We start from the raw sequence: 14,540 nt of genomic DNA, 5'->3' as shown, positions 1-14,540 counted from the left end.
AAATTTGTGTACGCAATCCCTTGTGTCTGTAGTATGCAGGGGCAATAATTTTTTGATGCAGGGCCACTCCAAGAATTTGGGAAGTGGTCAAGGGCCAAACTTTTCTGATCCAAACACTGGATCTGAAATAGAGTGTTGGGGTGCAGGAGGGGCTGGGGTGCCAGGTGCAGGCTCTGGCCAGGAGGAGCTTACCTTAGATAGCTCCTAGCCAGCAGCCCGGCTTGACTCTCCATAGACTCCCTGCCTGCCACGCCCCTGCATGCTGCCCAGTGTGGCATGTTTTTGGGGGCTCTTTGCGTACCACACACCCTTTGGGGGGGGGGGTGGTTTCCATGCACTGCCTGCACCATAAGCTCAGCCCAGATAGCTCCCATTGGCCAGGGGGTGGTAGCAGTGTGCAAAGTCTTCCCTCCTCCTGGTGTGCGCAGAGTACATGGCCTCTGCAGCTGGCTACTTTGAGCAACATGCAGGGGTGCGGGATGGTGGTGTGCTGAATCCTGTGGTTTGGTGGACTGGATATGGTGTGCGGAACATATTTGCCCGCTCCTGATCTACACAGACTTAAAGGTCTTGTAAGCTGGATCAGATCTGGCTAAGATCTGATACAACCCAGTAAAAATAAAATTCTTACGTTTTCTTTTTTGTTCATTTACAAGCATGTTTAGAAAGCTCTGATTTTTAACTTTCTCTGAGAAATATATGGTATTAATGTTTGTAACAGAGACCACAAGTCAGTACAAAGCAATTGTACTAATTTATTTTATTTTTCTGTTTCAAAAATGGATTAGTAGGAAAAGCTCTAAGTGTGTATTTAAAAAAAAATTAATATCAAATTAGATGGGATTGCCTTCCTGAAATTGCTTCAAATCTTCTCTACTGTGAGTCCCACTCAAGCAAAGAAAAGCCTACATAAACAGCCAGACCTTAACCTGTGCTCTCAAGGTCCCCAGATTTGTGCTCTGAGGAAGGAGTTCAATACATAAGCAAAGCTGATAAGGCATTTTATAAGTGCCTGTTATATATTACATTATAACCATTAATTGTGAAAATACTGTACGTCATCAACACAACTACTTCTCTTCTGTACCAAAATGAAGGAGAGCAACAATCTACATTGTAAGAATGAATTCCTCTCCCCCCCCCTCCTCCGTTTAAGGTCAGCAATTGGATCTGCACAGGTGGAGTTCCAGAGTCCAGTTACATGGATCTGATATTGGGGCCATAATGCCCAATTGGACTTTATTGTCTTTTATATAAAGCTAATAGGTGCTTTTCTGAGTTGGGCTGGAATAAGAACAACAGTAATAATTATCTAGAGCTGGTCATTTCTCTTTGTCCATCTCAGAACCATCACTCCAACCACTTGCCATGCAATGGGTTAAGCTGAATCCTTCTATGTAGCTGGTTCATCTGGCTGTCAGTTTCTGACGATGCCATCATTTTTCAAGCGTGCAAACTTCACACACAGATAACAAGCAAAACTTTATTAAAAAATGCAGTTCCTCTTAGTGATGGAATCCCGTGTAATGTATTGACTTGTGCTATAGGGTCTGTTGTCCAGTACAGCAAGGCTGCTCAACATGTGGCCCATAGGCCGCATGCGGCCTGTGACACATTTGTTTGCGGCCCACAGGGCTCAACACATGGCCCGCGGGTGGGATCCTTTAAACATGGCCTCTGCAGGGAACACGCTCCACAATGATGAGGCATCTCTCAGGCAGGGTGAGCACTGAAAGATGCAAGAGGACAGGCTGGCTGGAACATATGAGTACAGGGTGTCAGCATTTCTAGCCCCCAGGAAGGAGGTGCTAGGAGTGCCGGGGCATTGAGGGAAAAGTTATTTGCATGTCTATGCCACCACACTTAAGTTGCAGCCTTGGCATGTGCTGTGAGTATTATTGTGGCTCCCAGGGCTTCCAAAGTTGAGGAGCCCTACAGTACGGTGTGCCCATGTAATGAAAGATCTTCCTCTAATGTGCTTTCTCAAGGAGGAAGAGTTAAATATGAAGTTCATAATTCAGTCAGTTCTGAATTTCTGTGGTGAATGCCCCATGCTTTGTGCAGCATGGAGCATAAAAATAAGTGTCAAAGTTGGAGATGAGTATTAGTAGGGCATTCAGCACATGAACCTAGCATTAATTAAATCATGGCATTTCTTTGCAATTTACCTTTTAAGCTACTATGTAAACCTTAACCATAAGATTTTGCTCCTGTAAATATTTAACACACATACTTAACATTATCAATAAGGACTACTTGCATATACAAATTCCACAAGTCTGGAGGTCTCAAACTTAATATATGTTTTTTATCTTATTAATTGCTTTTTCCAATAACAGTTAAGATGCTCAAGATACTTCTGGATAGATTGGATCTGAGAGAATTATCCCAATTTATTAAACTTAATTTTTTTATGTATGTTTCACTACATAATAGGATTTTTTAAACAAAGAGACAGAATTGTTTTTAAGATGGAATTGAAATTTTAAATAGAGTGCAATAGAAGAATATTCAGTAGAATTTTACTAATTAATTAACATCGTTGGTTTAGCTTTGCTGCTAGGAAAAACAGTCGTGGTTTATGCCTTGAATTAAAAATACAAATGTCAGTGTAGCATCTGACTCAGAAGTTATAAACATGAGGGTCTAAAGAAGAACTTAGCATCATTTGTCATTTTTATCTCTCTGCCGACAACTAAAAACTGTCCTAGTGTACTTCTGCCAGTACAAACAGCAGCAGTCTTTCCAGAGGCCTTTAATTGAAATCTAACTCTGAGGCATTTCTAAAAGCCGTGTCAGGAACTCCAGAGCCTCTTAAATTTGCCCTTCACCAAAATAGCTTCAACCGAATTTCTTATGAGACTGTTTGGTGTTCCCAGCTGGGGTGGAATGTATTTCAAAATGCCATGACTGTACAAGAAGACTCTTTCTGATTTCTTTAACAGGATTGGAATTTACAAAGAAAGTTTGTTTATTCCATGAGGCACAAAACAAAATATTTCCCAGAAACATTTTGTCATGTACTCAAGGCCCTAGAAAATTCCTATATTAGCAGAATATAAGTGTCATACTTCACATGAGGTTAAACATCCAAGGGATGGCTGTTGATATCCTACCCCCCCCCCCAACCTTTTACAGCATCTTATGATAAAGTGTTGGAGTGCCACTTAGTGGCTATCCAAAGTAAGTGTAAGATACTGTGATATTTCACAACTTTCATGAAGCAGGATTGCTTAATTCACTTTCTACAACCAGAGGAATTTCTTGCCTTGAAGTTTAGAGCCTGATCCAGAAAGCTCATTAAAGTCAGGAGCAAATGCAGAATATAGGAAAAGAGTTGCCTATGGGTTTGAAATACTCTTTGAAATTTCTAAGGGACAGCATTTTTTCTGGGAGGATTGAGGTTTTTTTAATCTGTTAAATAGATAAAACAAGGCGTATGCTCAACAGTGATTGGTATCTGGCATCAGTTAATGTTCTGGAATGTCTCTGTTAATTTATTTTGTAGGATATCTGGTAGGCACAAAAACATGTTAACTGTCAGCAGTGCTAGAGGCTTGATGTAATAAGCCCGTATCCAGATACTAAGCCTTTGAGGGCCAATTTTTTATCTTTTGGAAATTTGCAGGCGTGTCTCAGATTTCAGAAGGTAAAAGGCTTGATTCTTATATAGATATTTGTGTTACTCACTCCCACTAATGAGAATGAGAGTTACACATTCATATCATTAAGGGTTTCCAAAATGTATTTAGATCTTAACTCATTTTTATCTAACAATCTTAGATTATTATAATTATATACAGCCAACAATAATTACCAATGACTAAGAGGATAAATTGAGATCAAAGCAATTTAAATCTGTAAGCAGGAAACTGTGTTTAAATTATTGGGTATTTTTTTTTTTTTGCATATTTATTTTATTATTTTCCTAAAGAACGGTTGATTCTCATTAGGGATATAATAATGTAGTCAATTAACCGGTAAGAAAAAGCTTATAGGTTAATGCTATAAGCTTCAGGCATTCCCTTTCTTCACCTTGCCCGTACATTTTTTAGCAGACTGACCAGCAGTCTGGCACAGTCCTAGCTTGCACCAGGTCTGGGACATACCCCTGATGCAGCTCTGCATTTAACGTGTACTAGGAGCTGGGTGGGCAGACAGCCTGGCTGAGTTCTGGCTTGTGTAGGGTCCAGGAGCTCAGACCTCTCTCTTGGACAGGGGCTGCTGCCACCCTGCACTGCTGCCTGTATATCAGAGGCAGCAGCGTGGGGCGACAGGCAGCCGATCCATGAGGGGAGCTGGTTTTTAAACTGGCTCCCCTCGCGGACCAGCTTCCACCTGGCACCCAGCACTGCTGCCTTTGATACAGTCTCCCAGGGATGGTAGAATAGTCGAATAACTGATACAAATTCAGGAGGTTAATTGTCTATTCAGTTAACCGATATTTAACATCCCTAGTTCTCATAAATTGATGAACGTTAAAACATGGTGTCATGGTCTCACCAGTGGGCTGGTGCCTCCTCTTGGTCACTTTGGAGATTATTTTGGGGCCAGTGCCCCTGTTTGTGGTTTGTCATGCTCTCTGTCTGGCGCTCAGCCTCAGTAACTGCCGTGTCCTCCTCATGATTCAGCCTCCCCTAGTTCGATTGCTTTATGTTTTCCTCTTTGAGTGCGCAGGGGAGGGATATTACTGTGCAGCCGCTTCCTCAGTGGCAAGTGGGGAGGGGGAACCAGGCCTGCCCAGTACTCCAGGTCCCAACCCAGGAAACCTGTAAATAGCAACCATTTGTTCCCCCTCTTTATGTTCCTTTAATGCTTTTACCATTTCCAGGGCCAATTCCCCATTGCCCTCAGTACCTTCTTCATTCTCGCCTCAGCTACCTGTCCCAGCACCCAGTCAAGGTCTCGCTCTTACTTCTCTGTTCCCTGCCAGCAGCTACTCTGTGCAAGGCTCTACTGTCCAAGGTATTTCTTGAATTCCATCCTGACAGCTAATATTGGCTCTAATATTGGCAAAATTATCTTTGTTTCTTATTGACCTAAGTATGATATTTCCCTTTTTTAATTCCTCCACTCAGGCCTCCTTATGCATTATACAAGATATTAAGAAAATAAAAAGGATCACCAGTTCACACTATTAGAAACGATAATCTACGCAGAGATTAAGAATATTTTTAGACACTGGTTTCAGTGGCCTCAGATACCATTTTAAATCATAACTAACCCAATACTCCTTCTTGGTGGTAGGTGACACCGTGCTACCGGACGTGCATTTTTTGAGATGAGAGAGAAAATCAAGGTGCTGTCCGTGATATGGGTTATTGTATTGTGCTTGCAATTGTAGTGGGAGCTAGCTTTTCTCTGTGTTCTAGTTTAAACTGCCATGTAGTGTTCTGCTTCAGAGGTGGCTCCGTTTCCATGGTGGTTGAACTGATTCTTATTTTTCATGCACTTTGGAGTTGTTTGAAATGAAGGGCACTGTAATCCCAGCCCCTTAGCTGAGTCTGCACAGGTTGCCCTCTGCCCATGCCCAGATCTCCAAGCAGTCACAATAGTCTTCATAAACTCAGGGGTCTTCTCTCACTGAGGCAGTGGCAAGATCAGTGTTCAAATTATTATTATTATTGATTTAAAATATATATAAGTATTTTATTTGTATTTAAGCAATCTGCTACATTTGAAATACGTAGTATTTTAGGTCATTACACTGGAAACACGTATACATGTGCTTAACTGTGGTGTCTGCCCAAGCAGTCTCATACCACTTTCATGTATGAAGTCATACACATGCATCAGCGTTTGCAGAATTGGGGCGCTACTTATTAAGTGAAAGGGACAATCTGTCATATAAAACATTTGAAGGAATCCATACTGAATGAATCAGTTGAAGCATATGCTTCGATTCATAATGATGGGATGACAGCTCAAGCCAGTTAAGGAGTCCTTTGTTCTAACAGGATAACAGAAGAGCAGTTAGCACGCGTGGCCGAAGTATGCAGTTTTGGTTTAGAGTAAAATATGCTAAGGCCTTTGAAATATTCAAGATTGATCCAAAACATGGAAGATTATTGGGGAGAAATCTCATTGCAACATTTTAACAATTTTGTGTTTTATATTTAACAATTATTTTGAAATGGACTTTTAGGAAATGTATCTTCTAGAATGAATTTGCTGAGAATGGTAAGGTAAAACATAATTCCAAAATGTGAATTTTTAAAATTAATAACATGTATGTATTGGAATGAAGAAAGGGGATTTGGTGTGTGGAGGCATAATAGGCATGGCTTGAATCTCATTTTTTAGTTTATATCAAATGTTCCTCGCTCTTGTTCTTAGCCAAAGGCAGCACGTTATATACAACATAAGAGTATAGAATCCATGGTGTTTGTCTAGACACATTGCAGGTATTAAATAAACTAGAGAAGGAAAAATGAGAAACAGCAGATGAAAAACACAAGCAAAAATGTTGTTTTGTATTCCCATTGTTTTGAACTAGAATACAATAACTAGTGCAACATAAAAATCTTGGATAATTCTATCAAAAAACAAATAAAATTATGTCTCCTACAAAATTATTACACATCTTACAAGCTCCCAATAATGTTCTGAATACAAGATTACATAGGAAATAGCATTTCTGGTGAAGGAGTATGCTGTAGCTTCTAATCAGATGAAGGCTGGCAGTGAAAAAGAATAATTAAGGCTGAGGTTTGATTGGTCAGTATTGCAGAAGGTGCTTTTTAATTAGTTAAGATGCGGTCATTACTGTCTACAAGCCAATCTGGAAAGAATTAGTTCTATCTTGCTGAAGTTTGTGAGAAGATTTAAGCAATTAGTAGAACATGTTTTTTACGATAGAAACCTGTGCTTAAGGCAAATATACCACAAATGCTGTCAGCAGTTGATTTAAAAGGTTCCACATTGTGTAGGATTGGGAATATAATCTACTTTTAATAGCCATCTAGAGCAGTGTTTCTGAAAGTTCTCCACAAAATCACTTTCAGAAACACATTAACTGACCGCCCTGGTTTGTTTATTTACTGGTGCCATTGGCTCTGTTTTGTCCTTTGCAGCCAAGGGGAGCCGCGGAAAGTGGTGGCCCAGCCACTTTGGCTGCAAAGGACAAAACGGAGCCAATGGGAGCCGCAAGGTTCTGTGTCCACGGCGCCCGTAAATAAACAAACTGGGATGGCCAGTTAATGTGTTTCTGAAAGTGATTTTGCGGAGCACTTTCAGAAACACTGGTCTAGAGTATTAAGATCTAGCCTCTAGCCACTGTTTCTGCAATGACTTATTCATGTGCTTAGGTCAATAATTTTACTCACATGCTTAAAATTAATCACGCACAAGAATCTTTACAGAATCAAGGCCTTATGCTGTAAAAGTTGATATGCAGAAATATTTTATTATATACTCTGGTTTCTCTTTATTTCTGAATTACCTAAGTTATGCTCCATTTAATGTAAGTATCAGAGGGGTAGCCGTGTTAGTCTGAATCTGCAAAAGCAACGAGGAGTCCTGTGGCACCTTATAGACTAACAGTTTTATTGGAGCATAATAACAAAGAGTCCATGGACACTTTAAAGACCAAAACATTTATGAAGTGCCACCAGATCTCTTGTTGATTTTGCTGAAACAGACAAACACGGCTATCATCTGAAACCTATATAAAAATAATTTTCCAGTGTGCAGGAATGGCCCTTTATAAAGGAATAATATGTTTTCCCAAATCTAGTATTTTCCTTCTAGCTCAATGTTCAGAGAGGTGCTCTGAGCAGCATGCTGCGGCAGGGCAGGGAGCCTGGCTGGTTTGCAATGTGGTCTGCATTTTGCCCTCCCCTTGAACTTGGATGAAGTTCTTTCATTGTGACTTTAGTGTTAGACATGGTTAATTTTATTTAATTATCTTATTCCTAATATCCTGTCATCAACGGAGTTCAACCAAGAAACACTAATACGTCCATTATATTCCACTGATATGTCTATCTGATTGTTATGCTCTGCTTGAATTAGATGCTATCCGTGCATATCAACTGCAGACATTGAAATTAGATCGTCAGATTTATTGGAAATTTCTAAGTTTACATAATCGTGGGAATTCACTGCTCACTTCCGAGGGGCTAGTTACTGCTGCTGGGGATTTTGCTTTTTCCAGGTCTGGCTGATGACTTGTTTTGAATCCTTGTATTGTTGCCAGTCAGCGCCCTCTACATGCAAGCCTGCTAAACTGCATTGATTCTGCTCTTATTGCTTCTTGCCTTTGTACTCGGAAGCAAAAGTTTCCTCAGCAGCTGAGATCTCCTTTCCTTAGGGTGTATATTTGTGAGTGTAGGAACTAACAATAAAATTAACACCAAAAGATAGTTAGACTGAATACCAGGGAAAAGATCCAAAAAGAAATGGATTGAACTAGGCCCTCCTGCTGTAAAGGCACCCACTGAGCAAATATCCAGTCTTGGCATGATAACAGCATAGGCGAGTCTCTCTCTAATGCATTTGGAATTATAATTTGGGAAGTGAGTTGCAAATGCTTGCAGACTAGTGCTGGAGCTAGTAACCTAGTCAGTGCTCTGTGCGGTCTGAATTCTTATGAGACTGTCATTCTTAGCTTTCAGTGAAGTCTCAAAGATAATTACAGACTTTAAAATTGGACTATAATGGAATAATCTTGGCCAGAAGAGAGTCTAGAGGACCTTAAAGATCTTCGAAGTTTAAATTCTTCTTACAAATTTGCACATTTTTGAAAGCAGACTGCTGTCATTAAGGAAAAGTAATGTTTGTTTGTTTGTTTTTTATTTTTGTAAATTGATAGGGGACATCTGCAAATGCGATCAAACCATATTCTGATTATCTAAACTTTAAAATATGGCTTTAAAGTGCTACGGCATGTAATTGCTACTAATGACTGTTATTTTTGAAATGGTAGCAGTTATGTGCTAATATTTTCCATTATACATTATCCAGTAGACTGTTTTGGTGTAAAAATCTTGAATTTAGGTAAGGTGTTTCAAATGACATTTTTTATTTTTTTTATACAGAGAAATATGTTTCTTACTCCTGTAATTTTTTCCATTAACTCAGAATGGATGCACAATACTTTTGGAAAAGAAATTATTTGCTTAAACTTTGCAAAGCGAAGCTTTAAAAATAGAAAAATATAATGTTCTATATTTAGGATGTCTGACTTCTTGGAAGATGAAGGCAGTTGCTAGTCCTATTAAACTATGGAAGAAATATTGAAATTGTTTCCATTTATGCAAAAATATTTTAGATATTATTGCATTAATCAGTGCATGCTCTCTTCACTCTTGCAAGACTGGGAAGTACAAAATATAAGCAATTTTCCCCAAATGAAATCTGTGGCAGAACTTACACTTCTATGCCTAATTTTCTGAATCTGAATACAAAGGATCATCAAAATCCTTTACACAACCATGTAAACATTGCTATTACAGTTCACACATTTGGAAGCTCATGTAGAGAATGAGGTGAAATGGTTCGCTCAGGATCACACAAAGAGTCACTTCCAGTGGTGTCTCTTGATTGGCATCATCATGTAATGAAAACTGGAAGGGTTTGTGTATTGTTTGTTTAAAATTGTAACTGTATCAGGAATCCAGCCAGGAAGAGGCAGCTGTGAAAGCTTCTTTATAGACAGAAGATCTGCAGCGAAGTGAAAGAGTTGCTTAAGAGACCATTCTGTTCATGATCAATGTTAGAAGAATATGACTTCAGCACTGCCAAATAAAGGATGATAGGTCCACTTATTATGAGCAATAAATAAGAGACTGCATCCTTCTTTCCTCATGTCTCCCATTTATATATTTGAAAAAAGTGGACTGAGGCCCAGATTTTTAAAGGTATTTAGTTATTTCAGCACTTAGCAATTTTTAAAAATTGAAATGAAATTTAGGCTCCTGTATCAGTAAGACTATTGCATAATAGTCTTTCCTGCATTTTAGGTGTCAGGTTCACTAAAATAGAACACAACTGGAATAAAGAATAATGTAAAAATCCATTTTGCCTGACAGTGCATCTCCTCTTATTAGCCCAAATTGGACAACTTACTTTGGCTTCATAGACAAACACTGCAATCTAGTATTTACAGAAATAGACTTTGAATCACTTCCATTTACTGAATGTGTGACCTAGAGCAAGTCATGTAACCTTTCAGTAACTCAACTTACCTGTCTGTAAAATGAACATAATATTTGTCAAATGCCGATAAGCTTCTCAGATAAAAGGTGCAAAAGGTTTAAGTATATTGGCAACAGTTTTTGTCCCCAGATGAACATGATGACTACTGTCCATGAGAGGGAGAAATCTAATGTCTAGACTGAGGCATGGTTCAAGCAGTGCTTTATAAACTTCCTTGTGTATTATCACTAACTAACATTCTGGACTTTCAAAAACCAAGATTGTTTTCTCAGTTATGATTAGGTCACCAGAGGATGAAATGCCTAGTGACCACTTCCTTTAACACTCAAAATTGCCATACTTACAGAATACTTCCTCTTGTCTGTTTGTAGTCTTCTGTTGTCTCTAATTATATATTTCAATTGTAAGCTCTTTGGTTCAGAGATTGTCTTTTCTCTCTGTGAGAAGTGACCCAAATCACTGATTATGGCCTCTAGATGCTAGGGATGTAATCATGTAGTCGATTAACCAATTAACTGATACACAAAAGTTTATAGGTTAATGCTATAGACTACATGCATTTCTCCCTCCCCCTCCCCCCATCCCTTGCCAGTAAATTTTTAGCAGGCTGGCCATAAGCCCAGCCCAGTCCTGGCTTGCACTGGGTCCTGGACCTACCCCCGCTGTGGCTCTGCATATAAAGTGTATTAGGAGCCAGGTGGGCAGGCAGCCCAGCTCAGTTCTGGCTTGTACTGGGTCCGGAAGCTCAGACCCTCCTCGCCCCCGGAGAGCGGCTGTCCTGGCACAATAGAATAGTCAACTAACCGATAAGAATTCATTAGATTAATCAACTATTTAATTAACCGATATTTAACATTCCTACTAGGTGTGGCTGCAAAATAAATAAATAATAGTGCAGTACTGCTCTGTGTTCCATATCCAAACTGGGACAAGTTTCTCTCAGACACATTTTTCAAGAATATCCTGAAGGGAATTTAAAACTAAATTCAGACTTTTTGCCATAGCAGCTTGCTCTTTAGGGATGTTATAGCTATTGTACTAAACAGTGCAGGAGCTATGTCTTGCTTGTGACTCTCTCATTCCATTGCCGCTCCTCAGAATAAGACTTCGCTTTCTTTTACAATCAAGTCTTGGATGTACATGGAGAGTTGTGACACACTGGCTGTGTCTAGACTACATGCCTCTGTCGGCAGAGGCATGTAAATTAGACACATAGGCAAAGGCAAATGAAGCCGCGATTTAAATGATCGCGGCTTCATTTACATTTACATGGCTGCCGCGCTGAGCCGACAAACAGCTGATCAGCTGTTTGTCGGCTTGCACGCTAGTCTGGACGCTCCCCTGCTGACATCAAAGCCCTTTGTCGGCAACCCCGTTATTCCTCGTGGAATGAGGTTTACCAGGGCTGCCGACAAAGGGCTTTGATGTCGACAGGGGGAACGTCCAGACTAGCGCGCGAGCCGACAAACAGCTGATCAGCTTTTTGTCGGCTCAGAGCGGCAGCCATGTAAATGTAAATGAAGCTGCGATCATTTAAATCGCGGCTTCATTTGCCTTTGCCAAAACAACAAATCTACCTGGCTCCGTGGACGGAGTCATGTAGTCTAGACGTACCCACTGATACAGAGTAAACAAACATATGCATCTGTATGTTGAAGAACTTTGCACTTTGTTTCTAATTGATGCAACCATTCTTTGAGTTCAAATTCAGCATATTCTTTTGGTGACAAGTAAGAGACTTAATGCTATATTCTCCTCCCTGCTGAGCAGTAACTTGAGAGTAGATCATGCATCTTAATTTCAGTAAATGTAGGTATATTGATTTAAGCGTGACTATACGTTTATAGAGACAAGGTGGGCGAGGTAATATTTTTTTCACTAACAGAAGTTGGTCCAATAAGAGACAAGCTTTCAAGCTGTGCAGAGCTCTTCTTCAGGTATGCCCACAGACACTCCTAGCGTTTTTAACAGAAGGATCAGTGATATGGTAGTTGAAACACATCCGGTTTGGATGGCAAATATGTCTTGAGCTGCCTGAAACTCATTTTACACTGATTCCAAGGTTATTTTTGTTCTATTCTCTGTTAATGCCATTTTGTTTTTTAAAGTACAGATACTAGTATTTGGATTGAATGTCAGTAACTTACTTAGAAATAACTCAAATTATTTTGAAAACTTGCAGTTTTGACCGTTTTGAAAGAGAAGCTTGTTTTTGCTTTCAGTTTGTATTTAAACATTTATTTGACACTGCATTTTTCTAGAAAGCTATGTTAACTGTTTTTAAGTAGCTATGAATACTGTCTTTATGCTGAGCTGAGTTACTTATAAGTGCAGCATTGGGTGGCAGTATAGTTTGTATTTTTTCCCCTTGAAATCATTGACATGTTATTACAGCTCTGTTAAGCACAAACTACCACATTTCACAACTTCCTGAATAATCCACACAGCAGTACTCTGTTGGTACTTTTCTCTCTCTCCCTTTTCGTCCGTCCGAGTAGGTGGAGTCTCTTTTCAAAGCTGCCTGTGGCATACTCCCCTCCTCCTCTGACCCACCCAGCCCTTTCCTTTCTTACACTGAACCTCTGAGATAGACTGTGTGGAATTGTGAAAGTCTCAAAGACCAGTGACCTCATAGTTACTGTAGAGTCTGGGAAATGAACATGCTTTTTTGCAGCATGAGACGGGTTGCCTAAAACACTGTTTCTAAAGAAGGTTTTTCTCTCTTCACAATAAATTAGGCTACTGCTTGATGCAGATGTGAGAGAGTTGTTTATCAGACAAAAGCAGGCAAGAAGTGGAAAAAAGGCAGTGAAAGTGGCTAAAGTTACAACAGCGTGTGGTGATCTGTGTCTGATCTTGTAGGATGTCACCATTGTTCAGCTGGGTGGCTAAGGTAGGAGGAGTTTTCACTCACTTTGTTATGTATTCTTTCTTTAAAAAGTGTAAGAGCTACTAGATTTTTTTTTACACGGTTAAATCACAGAAGTTTGGCATAGGGTGAAGAGTTGTATTACTCTTTTTAACTGTGTCAAATGAAATTAGAATATTTTTTGTAATATTAATTTAAAATTGCGTTGAGATTAATTGAAGTTATGGTTATTGGCTGTTGTATCTTACAGCTGATTTTGTGACTTAGGGGAAAGTATGATTAAAACTGTACTATAAATCTGGTCTTATTGCTTATTGGAGGGTAATAGTTCTTGTTGGCTCTGGAAAAAGAGGTAATGGCACTCCCACTGTTTCTGTTCAGAATTGTAGCCTGAGGTTCACTGTGAATATGAAACTACTTTTGGATGTAGGCAAATGACGTGCAAGTCGCCTAGCTTCTCTGTGCCTCAGTTTCCCCAAATGCAAAACTGATTCAGCTCTTTCCTCATGGAAGTGTTATGAGGGTATGTTCATGAATGTCTGTGTAACACTTGACTGCTTTTGTTAATTTTGTTGAGCTTCTCAGATAAATGGTTTTGTTTTCTATTCCATATTGCAGAATATCTTGAAACAAGGGCCTCTGTAAAGATAGATATAAATAAAAAATATTTAAACTCTTGTTATTTTGCAGGGCAATGTTGTCCCTTTGTTTGCCAGTCTGACCTTTATTTTCTACTTAAGTGGTTATCGTACTAAAGGCATGTTAAAACTTACTGTCCCCTTTGCTATCACAAGTCTGGTCCTGCCTTGCCCTGTTTGCATATTCTCTGTCTGTTGCATGAGCACTCATTTATTGTGGTTGCCCTGGAAATGACACTCTTGATTTCTATGTGAAGTGGTACAAAAATATATAGTCTTATGGATGATTATTGTAAAAAATGATGTGTACTTGTCACCTGGAAAAAACAATTGGTCAAAAAGAAGCGAAGATTGGAACTTTACAAGGCAGGACTTATAGTGCACAGGCTTGGCTACTTTCCTATAGTAGGTAGCACAGCTGACAACATTCTTAACTCTGTTTATAAGAGTGTCACACGGCTTTAAAAAAATCTCTAATATTTTAAAGCTGTTTAGTTTTTAATTTCTGTTTTTATGGAAATTAACCAATATTACTAATTTGGACAGAAAGTGAAAACAGATCATGCATGTAGAAATTTCTAACCAGGCTGTTAACATTGTCCTGGATGCCAAAACCAGCTCAGTAAAAGCCGATTAAGAGGAGTCTCTACCTACTGGTAAATACTCATTTGAAAACAAACACCAGTCCTGCCAATCTTTGTAAGTCCTCCCAGCTATCTACTCCTCACCACATCCTGGGCCATTCCAAAATAGGGAGTGGTACAAAGTGACAAAACTGCTCAGAAAACAGATCCGCATCTTAAAAACAAACAAATGCCTCCTAGTAGAGCAGGTGCTCAATAACATCTGCGAAGGGGCTCAGTCCTATAAATACC

At 39.4% G+C, this 14,540-nt stretch overlaps 1 protein-coding gene across 8 annotated transcripts in view; it reads left to right on the top strand.

Annotated features, from left to right (window-relative positions):
• The window catches only part of TBC1D1 (TBC1 domain family member 1), a 188,377-nt gene that overhangs the window by 25,265 nt on the left and 148,572 nt on the right, over positions 1-14,540 (top strand). Inside the window, exon 1 of one of the 8 annotated variants that reach the window (XM_014576746.3) lies at positions 12,404-13,051. The exons of the other annotated variants lie outside the window; for them this stretch is intronic. Coding sequence (XP_014432232.2) covers positions 13,022-13,051 — 30 coding nt within the window. The 5' untranslated portion in view covers positions 12,404-13,021. Of the gene's footprint in view, positions 1-12,403; positions 13,052-14,540 lie in introns of those variants that run through there. 8 annotated transcript variants of the gene reach the window in all.

The sequence above is a fragment of the Pelodiscus sinensis genome, chromosome 5 (assembly GCF_049634645.1).
Source record: "Pelodiscus sinensis isolate JC-2024 chromosome 5, ASM4963464v1, whole genome shotgun sequence".
In the NCBI taxonomy this organism is placed as follows: Eukaryota; Metazoa; Chordata; order Testudines; family Trionychidae; genus Pelodiscus; species Pelodiscus sinensis.
The sequence above is the reverse complement of the archived record's forward strand: the minus strand, read 5'-3'. Positions and strand labels throughout refer to the sequence as shown.